The 16,202-nt window shown below is 62.8% G+C and overlaps 2 protein-coding genes across 9 annotated transcripts in view; both read right to left on the reverse strand.

Moving 5' to 3' along the window:
- Nucleotides 1-1,323: 1,323 nt before the first annotated feature.
- Nucleotides 1,324-8,162, reverse strand: MAPK11 (mitogen-activated protein kinase 11). 3 transcript variants are annotated; one of them, XM_088025426.1, is made up of 12 exons: nucleotides 8,047-8,162; nucleotides 5,504-5,633; nucleotides 5,330-5,388; nucleotides 5,145-5,256; nucleotides 5,030-5,059; nucleotides 4,895-4,942; nucleotides 4,697-4,811; nucleotides 4,252-4,323; nucleotides 3,929-4,008; nucleotides 3,187-3,265; nucleotides 3,052-3,098; nucleotides 1,324-2,600 (listed from the first exon to the last, which is right to left on the reverse strand). In XM_088025426.1, exons 1-12 carry the CDS (start codon nucleotides 8,160-8,162, stop codon nucleotides 2,400-2,402), a joined length of 1,089 nt encoding a protein of 362 aa, XP_087881552.1. In that variant the 3' UTR covers nucleotides 1,324-2,399. The 3 variants fall into 3 exon arrangements, with proteins under 3 accessions (XP_087881552.1, XP_087881551.1, XP_087881553.1); XM_088025425.1 differs by having other exon boundaries at nucleotides 2,442-2,600; nucleotides 2,925-3,098; XM_088025427.1 differs by lacking the exon at nucleotides 5,030-5,059 and having other exon boundaries at nucleotides 2,442-2,600; nucleotides 2,925-3,098.
- Nucleotides 8,163-12,623: 4,461 nt separating this feature from the next.
- PLXNB2 (plexin B2) overlaps nucleotides 12,624-16,202 on the reverse strand; it is a 29,447-nt gene continuing 25,868 nt past the window's right edge. For all 6 annotated transcript variants that reach the window (XM_088025433.1, XM_088025429.1, XM_088025430.1 and 3 more), the window contains 10 exons: nucleotides 15,727-15,883; nucleotides 15,487-15,587; nucleotides 15,314-15,398; nucleotides 15,019-15,173; nucleotides 14,776-14,936; nucleotides 14,551-14,698; nucleotides 14,209-14,273; nucleotides 13,955-14,030; nucleotides 13,563-13,637; nucleotides 12,624-13,483 (listed from right to left, as the gene is read on the reverse strand). In XM_088025433.1, the coding sequence (XP_087881559.1) occupies nucleotides 13,379-13,483; nucleotides 13,563-13,637; nucleotides 13,955-14,030; nucleotides 14,209-14,273; nucleotides 14,551-14,698; nucleotides 14,776-14,936; nucleotides 15,019-15,173; nucleotides 15,314-15,398; nucleotides 15,487-15,587; nucleotides 15,727-15,883 (1,128 nt within the window). In that variant the 3' untranslated portion in view covers nucleotides 12,624-13,378. The remainder of the gene's footprint in view (nucleotides 13,484-13,562; nucleotides 13,638-13,954; nucleotides 14,031-14,208; nucleotides 14,274-14,550; nucleotides 14,699-14,775; nucleotides 14,937-15,018; nucleotides 15,174-15,313; nucleotides 15,399-15,486; nucleotides 15,588-15,726; nucleotides 15,884-16,202) is intronic.

Consider the following 16,202-nt stretch of genomic DNA (forward strand, 5'->3'; position numbering starts at 1 on the left):
TCCCTCCTGTTTGTCCTGCGCCTGGCCTGAGCCTCTCCTCTCTCTGCAGAGAGTTATACCTGACCCCAGGGGTGAAGGAGGGTCCTACTTGGGCCCTCAGTGCCCCCCCTTATCCCTAGGTGGGGGCATCAGCATCATCCTTCCAGAGGTCTGGCCACATCCTGCACCAGATGCTCCTGGAGGACAGAGCAGGGGCCTCTGTCCCCCTGTCCCCAGCCGCCCCCAGTCCAGTGACCCAGGTCTGAGACGGAGTGGGGTAACAGGATCCTCAGGGCCCCCTGCCTTTCCCTCTGTGCCCTGCTGGCCACCATGAATCAGCAGCTCAGAGCCGGCCAGAGCAGCTTTGCACCTGGGCTGCAGGCTAGTCTTCCGCAGCACCCAGCAGTTGGAGACTAGCCAAAGAGAGCGGCCTGGGGCCACTGGAGCCACCACCACCTGTGCCCCTCATGCCCTGGGCTGCCTCCTCCAGGAAGCCCCTAGCTGGCCCACTTACTCCCTGCAGTGGAGCCCAGGGGTCTGGCAGGTTTCCCCATGTGGGGCATGTCCCAGCTCTGCTCCCATCCCCGGCACACCCCACCCCCCAACAGCAGGACTTGGCCCAACCTGGTCTGCAGGGTTCCCTAGGACCCGAGGCCCAGTAGCCACGCTGACCAGGCCCCTGGTGTTCCAACTCCCAGATGGTCTCCACCCCCAAGGCCCAGGGCGAAGGCACAAATGCCCCCGTCCTAGGGACATTTTGCCTGATCCCTGTTGAGGCCAGTGCCCTTCCTCACCTGAGCTGCAGTGAACGGTAGGAGCTAGTAGCTCGGTGTATGTCCTGAGGGCTGAGGTGGACCTCTTTCCCCTTAAGCAGGAAGGAAAGGAAAGTTTTCCCACTTTACCCAGCTCCAGGGAAGGATAAGCCTTTGCTCCCAGAGATGGTCCCCCAGCAGTTTCCCTGAGCACTGAGAGAAAGGGGCAGATCTACAACCAGACCAGAAGCTGAGCTTGCCCAGTGAGCTGCTCAGCAGGGCAGCTGGGGTTGATTTGTGCATGGCCATCAAGCTCTGTCCCGGGTCAGAGCCCATTAGCCTGGGTGTGGAACTCACCCCACCCCACCCCCAGTGGCCCTGGGCTCTCCGGGAGCAGGGAGGGTGCTGGGCTGAATATGGCTGCTTGTCTGACTGGAGACCCAAGGGATCTGGGCAGTGCAGGGTCTGGGGGGACCAGAGCAGCTGGGGGTGTGACGCACAGATCCAGCCACCCTCTCCCCAAGCAGTGGGGACAGCCAGGCAGCGGGGCCTCGGGACTCAGGACAAAAGCTGAGTGAGAGAGAACCTCCTTTATTGTGAAACCCTCGTGCAGGCACTTGACGTTGAGACTTCTGCAAGGTGGGAGGTCACCACCTGACACACGGAACACCACCCCCTCACAGAGAAGCCCCTCGCTGGGGGACCCACACCCCCGACACGTCTTAGGCAGGGTCACGTCCCAGAGGTTACTAGACCAGCTCCGTTCTGGAAGAAGGGAGGATGCGAGCTGACCCATAGGCCAGAACAGCCCAGCGCTCAGCTGCAGGGCTGGAGGGTGGGCAGAGGTAGAGTGGGCAGAGGCTTCTTCATCAGCTCCGGGCCAAGGTCAGGGTCTGAGTCCAAGGGTACACTGGTGGGCGCCACTCCCTGCTGCCGAATCAAGGCTGGAGCCCCTGTGCCCACCAGCTCTTCATGCCTGCCACAGCCCCCACACTCAAGGAGAAAGTCCCTGGCTTTTGTCCCCTGGTTGCCCCTTGCCCACCTGAGCCCTTCGCATGGTGCACCCAGGATCTCAGCGGCAGCACCCCACCCCCCACATCAGGAACTGAGGGAAAGGAAGTAACAGTACGGCCCCTCGCTTCAGGCTTCTTGCTGGTCACGGCACCCACAGAGTCACACGCGCCTCGACATGTCAGTGCCAGGAGTGCACATTAGTACACGTGTGCCCCCCACAGCCCAGGCGAACACGTGGCCCTGGGATGGTCTGCTCATGTGATACCTGGCGGCAGTCTCAGCTCTCAGACCTTCGGGTCTCGGCATTTCCCAGGGTAGCCCCCACTTCCAGGTCAAGAAGCTCTGACAAGCAAGACCCTCCCTTCAGTCTCCAGAGGCCCCTGGCCCCAGTGCACCACGCCCTCCAGAGACAGCCCTCTGGGACTGAGAAGATCTGGAGACAGACACACTCCCCAGGGGATCCCCTGTGGCATCCAGGGGAGGTCCTAAGGGAGACCTAGATTGTTGGAAGGAGGCAGGAGGACCGAGGAAGTCCAGGATGCTCCGTCTAGACTCCTACACCCGCGGCTTGCACACGTGCACACCATCGTGCATGCACATGCATACAGACTGCCCACGAGGAGCAGCGTGCAGGCGGGGGACCCCAGGCTAGGGTCAGGGCGCTGGCCACAGTGGTGTTGGGAGGCACTCCTCGTGGGAGTGCGGCAGGCTGAAGAAATGGGCCGGCATGCTCCAGCCCGTCTTCTGGTCCCCGTGGCTGGTGGGCACATGCCCCTCACTGCTCAATCTCCAGGCTGCCAGGAGACTGCGGTGGCTCTGCAGGCTTGAAGCTGAGGACCTCCTGGTAGGTGAGCTCTGGGAAGTGAAGGGAAAGGGTGACATCATGCTGTCACTGGGCCACTGCCCCTGCCTCCCAGTCCGGTGCCACTTGCCCAGCCCAGGACCACCACCCTGAGGGCAGCCTCAGCCCCTGGGGCTTCCTTCCAGAGCCTGCCCTGTGCCGCCCATGAGCCTCTGCTGGACACACCCAGCCCCAGGAGTGCAGGGAGTTCGGGGACCACTCTGGGCAGGAACTGGACACTTCCAGCAGGAAACAGGCAGCTCCTAGCCTGCGGGAAAATGAAGCCCTGAGGCCCCTGGGCTCCACCGCTCCCAACCCCCAGCCCTCCTCAAGCCCACCCTTCCACTCCTCCACTGTGCGCTCCTTGGCCTCAACGCTCTCATCATAGGGCTCGGCCTCAGGCTCATCGTCAGGGTCATGGTACTGGCTGAAGTAGGCATGGGCCAGGGCCTCGGCCGCACTGACCCTCTGGTCACTGTCGAGCACCAGCATCCTTCCCAGCAGGTCCACAGCTACGGAGTGGTCAGTGGAAAGGCGGTGGTCAGTCGTGCATCTAGGGCCAGACATGGAGCCCAGCCCAGACCCAGGGCCCATCCTCACCCAGGGGGTTGGCTCCATGGAAGATGCTCCTGAGGTCCTTCTGGGGCATGGGGGGCAGGGACTGGATGTATGTCCGGGCCTGGGGGCACACAGGAAGGGCCTGAGGGGGTGGCTCACACCCTACCTCCCCTGGCCCGAAGCCAGGCAGGGACTTGCTGAGAGAAGCCCCCAGACTCATTGACTGCAACAGGACTGGACAAGAGCATGCATAGAGGGGCGCCTGGGTGGCTCAGTCATTAGGCGTCTGCCTTCGGCTCAGGTCATACTTTCAGGGTCCTGGGATCGAGCCTCACATCGGGCTCCCTGCTCGGCAGGAAGCCTGCTTCTCCCTCTCCCGCTCCCCTTCCTTGTGTTCCCTCTCCCGCTGTGTCTCTCTCTGTCAATCAAATGAATAAAATCTTTAAAAAAAAAAAAAAAAAAAGGAGCATGCACGGACCAGAGGCATCCCCCACTTTGGATATGGTGGCTCCAGAGCCTTACCTGGGTCTCCATGCCTGGAGCACCCCACTGTCCTTGGCAAAAGCACTGCTAGTCAGTGCTGAGATTGTGCCCTCACTGTCCCTCATGCCAGGGATGTCTTCCCTGTTCACCTGTTTCTCCCTGAAAGGGTCAGGCCCCTGCCTTGGGCTCTATTCCACTGTGACCCATGTTTCCCACATGGTTCCCGGTCTATTCCCACAGAGCTTCCTCCAGAGTGCCCAGGAGCTTGGTTAGCAGAGGTTGCTGGTGGCTGGTGACTCACGTGTTCTGAGGATATCTTTGCTAGAACCTCAGGGCTGGGTGTGCCCACCACCTCCATGATTCGCTTCAGCTGGTCGATGTCTGCCTGGCTGAGGAAATGCCTACTGGCCAGGAATAGACCCTTCCCAGGCCCCCAGATCCCAGACCTTGGAGCACTGCCCAAAATCTGCTCTCCTACAGCTGGAGCCAGTGAGCCTAAGGTGGCCCAGCGTGGGGCAGAGGAGGCAAGGCCAGCCAGAAAGGGCCAGCGCCCACCTCCCCTGAGCCCCACCCAACAGAAGGGGACCCTGGCTCACCCTCCTCCCCAACCTGGGCCAAGGATACAGTCATTTCCTGGAAAGAGAGCCTTTCCCTGGAGCAGCTCAGCCATGATGCAGCCCACAGACCAGATGTCCACTGTTGGGGAAGGAGTCTCCATTAGTCTGCCCTCCCCAAAGACCCTCTCAGAGAATTAGGGATCTGCTCAGACTGTGCCAGCTCAGTGGCCTCTCAGTCACACCCCGGCCCCAAAACAGCAGAGACCCCCTTACTCCTCTAGGTACAACCCTGGGTAAGGGGAAGAGTTAGCCCAGGACCTATTGTGCTTGGTCCCTCTAAGGTCTGTTTTTGCATGACGGTCCCTGTCCTCCAAAGCTAGACACACACCTCCCCAACGGCCTTGGCTTTTGCCCCATACCTACCCACCCACCCTCCCCAGGCCCTGGTGTGAGCTCTGCCTGCCCACCCTGGTCCAACACAGCACACCTGCCCCTGTGTGGCTTGACATCACCTGTCTGGTTGTAGTGCATCCAGTTGAGCATGATCTCAGGTGCACGGTACCAGCGAGTGGCCACATAGCCAGTCATCTCTTCATCAGCCTGGCGGGCTAGCCCAAAGTCCAGGATCTAGAGCGACCACCAAGCTTGTCAGCACCTCCCTGAATGCCCCCTCCACGGCCGGGCAGGCCCCTCACCCACAGGCGGCTCACCCTAAGCTCGCAGTCCTCGTTCACAGCCACGTTGCTGGGCTTCAGGTCCTGCAGGGCAGGTGGGTTGTGAGTGCTGGAAAAGCACCTGGGCCGGGCCTGCAGAAGCCCCGACCCTCACCCGGACGCCGCACCTACCCGGTGGATGATCCCCGCAGAGTGGATGTACTGCGAGGGGGAGAGGGGGACACGGTGGGAGGGTCAGGTTCTGACCCCCGGCACCGCGCCCTGTGCCCGCCCACGCGACGCCCACCTTGAGCCCGCGCAGCAACTGGTAAACCAGGAACTGGACGTGCTCGTCGCTCAGCGCCTGGCACTTGACGATGTTGTTCAGGTCTGCGCCCATCAGGGTGGTCACCAGGTACCTGGGAAGGGTAGGCGGTCAGCATAGAGGCCCCGCCCCCCACCGGACGCGCTCCTGCGTCGGCTGCCACTTACACTTCGCTGAAGTCCTCAATGGAGGTGGCCGGCGTGAACACGTCCAGCAGCCCGATGACCTGCGTGGGGACGGGGGTCAGGATTCGGAGCTCCCGCCGGAGCGCCCCCTGGGTGCTGCGTGCCCCGCGGGGAGCCCCGGCAGCTCGGCCGCCCGCCCCGGCGCGCCCCACTCACGTTCTCGTGCTTCAGGTGCTTGAGCAGCCGCAGCTCGCGGTAAGTTCTCCGCGCGTGGATCAGAGACTGGAAGGGTCGCGACAGCTTCTTCACCGCCACCTTCTGGCGCAGCCGCGCGTCATAGGCTGAGCTGCAAGGGCCCTGAGTGAGGCGGCGCGGGGGGGGGGGGGGGTGTCCCAGCCGAGCGCCCCAGGCCCTGCTCCTGTCGGGCCTGTTCTTCCCCGCCCTGCGCGGCGCTCAGACGGTCCCTCGGGTGGACCGGCACCTGGGAAGCCTCTCCTCTGTGCCTCCTCGGGGCCTGCTCCTTCTTCAAGAGGCGGCCCGCCGGCATTCCAGCCCAGAGGGTCCCGGCCTGCCCCACCAGGGAGCCCTAGGGCAGAACCTGGATCTTCCCCCCCCAGCTCAGCATGGGGCTGGGGGAGAGTCTCCACCAACTGGTCAGGAAAACAGCCATTGCAGACCATCCCTTCTCACCCCAAACTGTCCTCCTGCTCCCCTATTGGTTCATGGCTCCGGGAGGCTCCCTCAGGGTTTCCAGAGCCACCTGCAAAGCCCCTGGGTCCCCACACTTCTGAATATACAAAATACGGAGGAAAAACTGGCCAAAAGCGTTTACCGCATTATTATTTTTAAGAGTGAGAAACTGGGTACTGTGAAGTGTCTGGACCCACAGAACGTTCCCCTTGCCGCACCCTATTCCCCAGAGGTCCAGATGCTCCACCTCCACACCGGCTTCCACACCCATCTACTCTTCACAGGAGACACAACAGTCATGGGCATCATCTTCAAATGCAAACGGCCTGCCCCCCCACCCTCCCAGAGTCCTGCTGGCCTCCGCATGGAAGCCCTGCTAAGAGCCATCCATGCCTTCAGAGACCGCTTCCTCTCCCTGATAATCACTCCTTCCCTCCCTCTCACTTCACATCCACTCTCTAGATCCCGCTTCCCCCAGCAACGAGTGGAGTCTACACAGCCCAGGGAGCAGCTCCTGCAGCACCTGGGATGTCCATGGGCCCAGGTGGTGGTGAAGGAAAGCCAGCTAGGTGCCTGAGGCATCCACGCCCCTTCCCCCAGACTGTGGCCTGTTGGGGAAGGTCCACGGCACTTCTGGAGAGGCAGGTAGGGGAATGGCTTCTACCACGGGGCAGCAGATCCTTTTGCCCAATTGTGTCTGCACAATCGAGTGACAGGGATTTGGCACTGGGTCACCAGCTTCATCAGGAGAATCCAGGAACCCAGGAGAGGGCCATCACCTGCGCTGGGCACCGCCCACTAAGTGCAATGGGGAGAGACCCAGGCCTCCTTTGGGGAACTTGATACTCTCTAGGAACTCCCAGAAGGTGATTCGAGACCGGAGGTGATTCCAGCAAGGACTCTATATTCCGCAGGGACCACTCATGCATTATCCTGACCCTCTTCCGGCCCTTGAGGTCTTAGAGATGAGGAGAGAGGCCTGAGGCTGGAATGGATGAAATGGCCAGCCTGAGGATTCTGGCAAGCGGGCCAATGACAGCAGATTGGGGAGCGGCGGGGGAGGGAAGAAGCCCTTGCTCCGGCTCCAGCACTGACCTCGGGGGTTTCAGGAAGTCCCGCTCTTAACTTTCTTTCAGAGCCAGGAGCAATGCCCCATCCCTAGGGGCTCCGGCCTCCCCACCTCCAAGACTCCCTCAGTGGACTGCAGCCACCTGGCTCAGGCCTTGGTAAGGACCCCGCTGGGTTTTGGGGGGCACCTCTCAACATCCACACCCACAGTTAGCCCATCAGTATTGCACCTGCAACCGACTTCCTGCAACCGCCTTACCCTAAGACCCCCCAGTCCCTCCCCAACCCCACACAGGCCTCAGCCAAATCCCAACCCTCTCTCCCACTTCAACTGTCCTCTGTCTGGGCCCCAGGCCCAACTGTGGGGCTGTGGTCTGAGCTCTCTTGGTTAGGGCAAGAAATGGACTGGGGTGTAGACCCCCCAAGTATTGTAGGGATAATGGTAGGTATCTCTGCTCAGGCCTAGGCCCCATCCAGAGTCTGAGACCCTTATAAAACGGGAGGGGGTTAGGACCCGCCCGGGAGTTTGAGGCCATTCTAAGGGGAGGGATCCTGCCCTCCCCCAAGCTGGGCTTTTCCTTTTGCAAACAAAACTACCCACCCTAGTAGCCAGTCATCCGCCAGACCCCAGGGATGCCAGACCCTTGGCGGGGGGTGGGGGGGAGGGGCGGGGGGGGCCACCGTAGACGCATGCTTGCACATTTAGGGGCCCGGGAGACCCGCCCTTTCGCCGACTGTGACGCCGCAGGATTTGGGCCTGGTGGGGGGATGCTCCGGCTGGGACGGGGCGGAAGAACGACCCCTCTCCCCAAGCCGGAACGGCGCCCGGCAGGAAAGTTTCCTTCACGCCCCCCACCCCCCATTCATTGCTGCGCTCCGTGAAAGGCCCGGGGGCGGAGGCGGGGCGAGGCCCCACCCCACGCCAAGCACCTCGCAAAGGGAGGGGAGGGGGCGCGCGCTCAGTCCCGCCCGCACCCTCCCGCCCTCCCCGCCGCCCCTACCAGACCGAGCCGTAGGCCCCGGAGCCCACCGGGCGCAGCCCCTGCAGCCGCTGCGGCACCTCCCACACCGTCTTGTTGAGCTCCAGCCGGTAGAAGCCTGCGCGCGGGCCCGACATGTCCGAAGCGGCCGCCGCCCGGCCCGCGCCCCGCCCCGCCCCGCGCCCCCGCCCCGCGCCGGAGCCCGAGCGGAGAGGACGGAGGGCGGCGGGAGGAGGCGGCGGCGGGCGGCGGCGCGGCGCGGGGCGGGGCCGGGGGGGCGTTGCGCGGGGACAGACGTGCGGCTTCCTGCCCCTGGCTGGCGGCGGCCCGGCGCGAACCAGCCCTGCTGTGCCCTCCCCAGCTCGGAGCCGGAGCCGCTGCGCCGGCGCAGGGGGAGGGACGGCCGGCGTCCAGCTCGCCGCCCAGCCCGCTTCTACCTCCTGGGGTCCGCACTTCCCCAAGTATCCGCCCGCATTCTGTGCTCGGCCGGGCACCGCCCCATCCAGGACGCCACCGCCTCTCACCAGCCTCCGCTCCCCGCACCCTCCCCTGCCGGCACCCGTGCCTGTACCTCCGGTGCATGCATCCCTCCTCTCCCACCCCCTGCTCCGGGCTCTGCACGACACCCCCCACGCAGCCTGCTCCCTCAGAAATAAAGGGGAACCCTCACAATCAAAAAAGCCAGGGCAGAGATTTTTTTCATCAACATAGAAAAACTGGACGTTTGGTTGGATAGGTCCCCCTGTGGGGTGGGCAGATGGACGCGCCCTGGATCCTGGGCTCGCCGGCTTCCCTCTCCCTTGGAGGCCGTTCTGGCCCTGGCGGTGTGGTTCGTCACCTGGTAAACTTCCGTGGACTGATAGCGGCCTCCCGCCCCGGTCAGGCCTGGGGAACCAGCCCTGTCAGGACCAGGGACAGCGGCGGCACCAGGGGACCTTTGAGGTTCTGTACCCATAAAAGGCTATTCCCCAAACGGGTCCTTCTTGGTTCCTGGTACCTTTCCTCCTTCCAACCCCGCCTGCCTCGGCTGTCACCTCTCCCAGGAAGCCCACCCTGACTTTCCTAGGTACTGAGGAGCTCCTCCGGTACATAACCGCAGTTCCTCCTCCGCGCACGACACGTTTCCTCGCGTCCTCTCATAGCCTGGAAGGATGATTTCTCACAGGCTGCTGTCACTGACAGGGGAATGTTCTCATTACAGCAAGACAGCTTCCCCGCATCTGTCTAGCGCTCTGGGCCCGCGCATCTTTACTTCCCACTTAGAAGTGACAAGTGTTCGGAGACAGCATTGCCCCCGTGACAGATGCCCCCTGACCCTCTCTGTGGGGAGAGCACTGGGGGGGCTGCCGTTTCCCAGGAACGTGGGCAATCGGGCTGTGTTACCCGACCTTCTACCTCTTCCAGACAAACTACAGCCCGGGTTTTTATGTGAAATCTCCTGATTTTAAATATTGGCAGCCAGATTAAAATAAAACATGTCAACGCAATACCGGGCAAACATAACTGCCCAGCGAACCCGGACCGTGGCGTGAGCCGCGTCCCAGTCGAGCCGGCCAGCCTTGCACGACTTCGGCCAAGTCCCGAGCCATCCCCAGCCTCAGTTTCCCTTCTGGGAGCCGGTGTCGGCCGGGCGGTGATGGGGGGAGGACACCGGCGTCCGCTCCCACAGCCGCCCCTCTCCGCGCCTCCTTGGGAGTCCCGGCCCTGCGGTGCGTTTCCCGAGCCGGCAGAGGCGCGCCGGGGTTTTGTGCGGAGTCGGTGGAGCTTCAGCTCCGGGCCGGGAAGAGGCGCGTCCAGCGGCAGGCGGTGGGCGCTGGCCGCGCGGCCGGGCACAAGGGGAGTGGCCTTGGTTTCCGCCGGCCCGGGCCAGGTTCCCATGGCGACAGGTCCCGCCCTTCCTCCCCGGCGCGGGGTGGGATTGTGCCGCCCCTAGGGGAGCCCGGGCCCAGCTCAGCGAGTCGGGCGGAGCGGAGGCCCTCCCTCATGATTCATCCCCGGTGCGCACCTGGCCCCCAGGCTGGCGGATCCTGGCCAAGCTGCCTTCTGGGGAGGGTCGGGGTTGTAATACTGCAGAGGGGTTACTAGGGGGTTTCCGGTGGTGGTTAGGGTGGGGAGAGGACACGGGGCCGGACAGGTCCAGGAGTCCCCTGGAGAGGAGACACCGGTGGAGCTGGGCCAAACGTCCACGGTCCTGACTCTCCAGGACTCTGCCCGACTTGAGGACCAGAAAAGGATGGTGGTGGGCTGGAGGGCTGTGGCAGGCTGGGTGGGGCCACAGCAGGGATTTCATTTTTGTTCTCAGGCTGTTGGGGAGCCCTGCTGGACATGTTCACAGCACCACCCTGGCCACCAGGTCCAGAACGACTGTTGCTTGGTCTGGGTGAGAGAGGCCTAAGCCCAGAGAAGTGGCTGGCGCGGAGCGGAGAGCAGCAGGGTATGTGGGGGGGGGTGGCGGGGTGGCAGGTGCTTCAGGTGTGAGCGGGAGCACAAGTGGGGAAGCCAGGCCAAAGAGCTTCCTCCCCAGACAGCAGCCCTGGGCCTGAGGACCCCCATCCCTGCCTCCCTCCACCCTCCCCTGGGATTCAGTTGCCCTCAATAACACTCCTTGTCTCCATGTCCACTGGTCCAGGCCACCCTTTTTTGGCCACTTACTAGTCTCCTGGCTGCACTTGTCTCTGAGGTCAGAACGACATCCTGTCATGGGGGCCAGGTGATGGGGGGGGGTGTTCATGATGTTTAGCAAGCAGGGCATGGCCTTAGGCCGTTTTCTGCAACTTGGAAGGAAAGGTCATTGAGGGTGTGTGTGGCTTCCTCCCACCCTTGCCTCCCTGCCCCCCACATGAGGAGGAAATGGGGAAGTGGAAACAGGAGGGTGGGTCATCCCTCAGTTTGTCAGCATCCTGACTATTCGAAGCTGGCCTGACCCCCACCACCGCCCCCTCACACCCCAACATGCATGCCCAATTTCTACCCTTAACCGGCCCCATGAAAGGACAGCCCCCCTGGATCTCTTCACACTCCTGTCCTCCATGGGGGGTAACCCCATCTGCTGGATCTGCAGCCCCTTCCTCTCTCTCTAAGCTTCACAGAATGTAAGGGGGTCCTGACTCAGCTCTTGCCTGGCTGTCCAGTTTGCGGGGGGAAAGGAGCGGCTTGTGGAGGTCCAGTCTGGAAGCCCAGTGCTCTAGGTTCCCACCTCCCTGCCCCAGGCATCCACAGCTTAGCACTTCCAGACTGTGCCCCACCTGCTTCTGAACAGCTGAATCTCGGGGAACCTAGTGTGGGTCATAACCGTGTCATTTTGGGGTTCCTGGGATGGGGGATGTCAGTTGTTTGTCTAGTACCCCTTCCTTGTGGGAGATATCCACACCTGTTCCATGTGGCTTCTGTGGGGCTGCCCCCGTGCACAGGTGGCTCATGATCAAGGCCTAGCCCATCCCCAGCCACAGCGATGCCCCAAGTCGAGGAGACACAGTCTGGGGTTGCCCATGAACAGCATCCCCACTGTCTGAGGACATAGCAGCATATGCTGGGAAGCAGTTCAGACATCTGAAACCATGTGAGCACCTGAATCCAGCCATATCTGAGGCTGGCCGGACCACCACCATGTCCTTATTTTGGAGCCACCAAATCCCCTTTCTGCTGGGTTGGTGTCCTTGGAGCATTAAGAGCTCTCTCAGGGCAGGCCCTGAACAGTGTGTATTTATTCAATGAAGGGCCCGACATGCTGATGCTGTGTGTGCGTGGACACGTATGTGTGCCTGATAGCTGTGGGGTGGCCTGTCTCACTGCTGTAGCCCTGCATGCAACACGGGGATTGGGAGCAACACCCTTTCCCTATCACCAGAATCCCAGACAACCCCCTCCCTCAGGCATTGGCAAACGTACCCTCACTCTCTGTTACATGGCCCTTCAGCCTGACTTATGTCCTAAGTCATCCTGGAGCTGTTCTTGGGACCAAGGAGCTGACCCTAATGGCCCCACAGCCTAAGCAGGGGGACCCAGGGCCCTCTCTCCCAGAGTCATGCCAGTGTCTGGTGGGGTTTGCACACAGCAGTGACTTAATGTGTGCTGGCTGGACCAGGCCGGTGAAGTACCCCCACCTTAGAAAAGGGGACACTGGTCCCCGAGAGCTCAAGGTCCAGACAATAATCCCAAGCCACGCCCACCCCTGTGGGTGGGGGGCAGGTCCAGCCACTCAGCCCAGGCAAGACAGGCGGGGAATGTCTCGCCACCAGATGGCGCCAGATCCACCCAATCCCAGCCACCCCCCCACCCCCACCCCAGCCACCTCCCTATCCCCCTCCCTGTCCCCGTCTGGAGCCAATCTGTTCCAGGATCACCGTCAGCCCCTCTCCTCGCTCCAAACCTCCTCGCCCCAGGCTGGCGGATCCTGGCCAAGGGCAGGGAGGGCGTGGACTCCGCTGCACATTCCCCTGCCCCCACTGCAGCCCTGGTGGCCCAGAGGAACCACCTGCCCACCTGAGCTAGTGTCCACAGAGGAAGATCTTAAGCAGGACAGGCCTGGGAACAGGGGCAGGCAAGCACCGACAGGCAGTCTGCGGCCACCCCAGGAGGAACCCAGCCAACCAGCAGAGTGAAAAAGACAGCTGTATTTGATTTACAATTAACAAGATTTACAAAAGGGGGTGGGGGTGAGGGTGGTCCTGGCAGAGCTGCTCGAACCCCACAGACCTGGGCAGGGCCTCCAGGACAGCCTGTCTGACAGGCGGAAACCTGGACCCCCGTCTGCCGGGGCCCCTCTGGCCACCTGGGCCTCGACGTCTGACGTCCAGCTTGACCTTGGAGGTCGGGCCCGTGGTGCAGAGTCCACCCGGAGTGCCAGCGGCCCCACAGGGCAGGCCAGGTGAGGTCAGGAAGGCATCGTACCATTTTACTCCTCCCGTCCCGGCGGGGCAGACAGACAGTCTGGGCACTAGGCCCTGGGGGCTGCAGGCACTCACACCCCACCCGAACAGGCCAAACCCAGGGATCTCGGGCAGCTGCTGGTGCTCAGGGAGGGGGACCTGAGGCCCCACGGCCCCCAGCGACCCAGCGCAGCGCCAGGGGCGTAAGGCACATTTGCGAATCGCTTGGGAGGTGTGACACAGACACCTGATGCTGGTTCTGCAGGAGGGGGCTGGTGCTGGTATTGCTAAGAAAGACACTACAGACACCAGACACCGAGGTGAGGGCTCCCGCGGGCACCCACACGCGGACACCCGGGGGTTCTTCCTCTGCTGGTGAAAGGTAAGGGCCTCACCACTTGGCCTCGTGTTCCAGGGGCCGCCCAATGCCTGACACGGGGCATCACGCACCTGTGCCCAGAGACAGTGGTGGCAGAGGTCAGAGGTTAGAGGTCTGTGACTTTGTTCTCAAGTGCAGCCGCGATCTGCTGGAGGCGGAAGGCCAGCTGCATCTTCTGGGCGGCGGGATCCTCCTCCAGCGCGTTGATGATCTGAGGGTGGGCCACGTCAGACCGCAGGCCAGGGAAGGGGACCACCCGAGTGCTGCCTCCCCTGGAGGACACCCCGTACCTCGTCATAGTACTTCTGCGTGTACTGGTAGAGCTGGTGCAGGGCCACAAGGGTGTTGAGGGAGTCTGTGTGTGCCTGGGGGCATGGGGAGGGGAACGAGAGTGAGACCCAGGGCAGAGGAGCAGGCCAAGGGTCCCAGGCATGTCAGAGGGATGTGGGGTGGCCACAGACAGACATACTCCCCCGTCCACACAGACACACTGCTCACAAACCCCTCTCCCCAGGGCACAGCGGTCACACACAGGGGACAGCCCATCTGGCCCCACCCTCTGCTTCATCCCCACCACCCCCAGAACAGTCTCCGGCCCCACTCAGCAGGGGGCTTTGGGGGAAGGGCGTGGGTGCTTCATGTGGGTAGGGTCAGTTGGTTCATCCCCTGCATCTCCTCTTACCCGGGAAATCTCTGCCAAGTGTGTGTTCATGTCCTGGTCACTGACCTGCACCATCTGCCTGATCCCCTTGTAATAACTGCAAGAGCGTGGGGGTACGGTTAGGGAAGGGGTGGGGCAGTGGGTCCCGGAGGCTGGACCTGAAGCTACCCAGCAGAGCCCCCTCCCAGTCAGAGACCTGAACCACCCCCAGGGGCCCACTGGGTGGGGTCAAGGGTAGGTGCCCAGGGTCTGGCTGGGGGGAGGGGAGCACTCACTCCTCTACCATCTTCTTGTAGGTGGAGATCTCCTTGGCGTAGAGCAGCTTGTTGCTGGGGGAGTCCTGCGGGGGACAGAGCCAGGCGCCCAGCCACTCAGCACACCCACAGAACAGAGAAAAGGTGTGTGGGGGACAGAGACCCAACCAGGGAGCCACCCTTACCTAGCACAGACAGGAGGGGGGCTTCCAATTCTGTGGGTTCCCACGAGTGAAGGTGGGCCTCCTCACCTCCTCACCCCCATCACAGCCATGGACACTACCCCACCCAGTCCCTCCATGCCTCCTGGGCAACCGCCTACATCTCCCCACCCCGCCAGAACGGCCTGCAGGGTCCACTCACGCGGCTCAGCTTGTGCTCTGTGCGCGTACAGGCGTCCATGAAGGTCTGGGCGATGACTGACAGGGAGGCGTCCACCACCTCGTGAACGTGGACATCGAAGATGAAATGGGGGTTCTTGAGGATGTTCACCCAGAACCGGAGTGGTAAACTGAGGCAGAGCGACAGGAAGTGAGGGGCCGCTGAGACCCTGGGGCAGAGTGGGCTGCAGGACGGAGGAGCCCCCACCTGTTGGTCTTCCAGATGTGGATGGTGTCCTCATCCTTAATGTCATGCTTCTCCGCCTGCTCGTCCAGGAAGTCGAAGAAGTACTTAACTGCGGGCGGCACCGCGTGCCCAGGCGCCAGGACGCTCTGGAAGAAGTTGTCCACAAACTGCTGCAGCGTGCCCTGCAGGGGTGTAGGGGAAGGGCTCAGCTCAGCCCGGCGGGCACTGGCCCGGCAGTGAGCGCCCACACACACTGCGGCCCACCTTGACGGAGAGCAGGCGGGTCAAGTAGATCTCCGTGATGGCCTTAGTGCGTTCCTTCTCCTTCACGCTGCCCCGCTTGGACCTGCCTTCGTCCACCTCATCCGTCGGCCGCACCAGGTGCCACACACGGTTCTCCTCCTCTAGGAGGGCATGGCCTGCAGGGGGGCGGGGGGCGCTGAAGGACAAGGGCTGGAGCTCAGCAGCCCCTGCCCCGCCATGGCGGCACAGGGTGGCCCCTGGTCCACGCAGACCTCCAGAGCCCACAAGAGCCGAGGGCAAAAGCGGGGGGACTCACGCTCCCCAGGCAGGTCCGGCTGGCTGTCCTCTGGCTGTTGGGAGACTCCCACCGTGGACAGGATGAGAGTGGCTCCATCCCGGACCTGGGGCACACAGTCGTGAGGGTGGGCCTCGCCCCCACTCAAGGCGGGCAGCCCGGCCCTCCCTGTGCGCCCCCCCACCAGCACTCACGTTGTAGTGCATCAGGGTGTTGATGCGTTTCCACCGGCCCTCCCGCTGAGAGGTCAGGTCCAGGTCTGACAGGATCTGGGCTGTGGATCCAGGACGCCACTCTGGAAGGACACAGCCCAACACCTGGAGCCCAGCCACATAGCACCCAGCTCCCTCCAGCTGTTCCTGCACCCCACCCACCCACCCAACCAGGGTCCAAGAGCAGGACCCACCCCCAGGGGACACAGGGGCCTTGCTCACCAAGCACCACACTGTCAGCCTTAGGCCATCGGGAGCATGGCTGTGTACGGTACACCTGGTCAATGATCTTTTCCTTGACCTGGGAGATGGTGTCACAGTTGAGGACCTTGACTGGGATGGCGTCGGCCCCTTCATCCTGGACAATCACGCTCACCGTCTGCCAGAGGACACAGGGTGAAGAGCCAATGTGGGGTCCCTCGCTCTCACTGCTTGCCAATGTGGGAGCAGCCTCAGGCCCCCCATGGCCACACCCTCAGGTGGAGGAGCGGGGGTGGCTCTGAGCCCTGAGAGCACCTGGGGCGGCCTGGCCTGGCCCTGTCCCAATCCCTGGCTCAACAGGACAGAGAACAGAGTAGCTCAGGGAACACCGACTCCTGGGCATCACATGCCCCACGCTGTCTCCCACCTGCGCACACGAGCTCACCACCAGGCACACCTGGGATTCTTTTTTTTTTTTTTTCAAGATTTTATTCATT

Source organism: Eumetopias jubatus, unplaced genomic scaffold (genome assembly GCF_037043125.1).
Source record: "Eumetopias jubatus isolate StellerSeaLion01/CBP00866 unplaced genomic scaffold, mEumJub1_p1.0 scaffold_8, whole genome shotgun sequence".
NCBI classification, from domain to species: domain Eukaryota; kingdom Metazoa; phylum Chordata; class Mammalia; order Carnivora; family Otariidae; genus Eumetopias; species Eumetopias jubatus.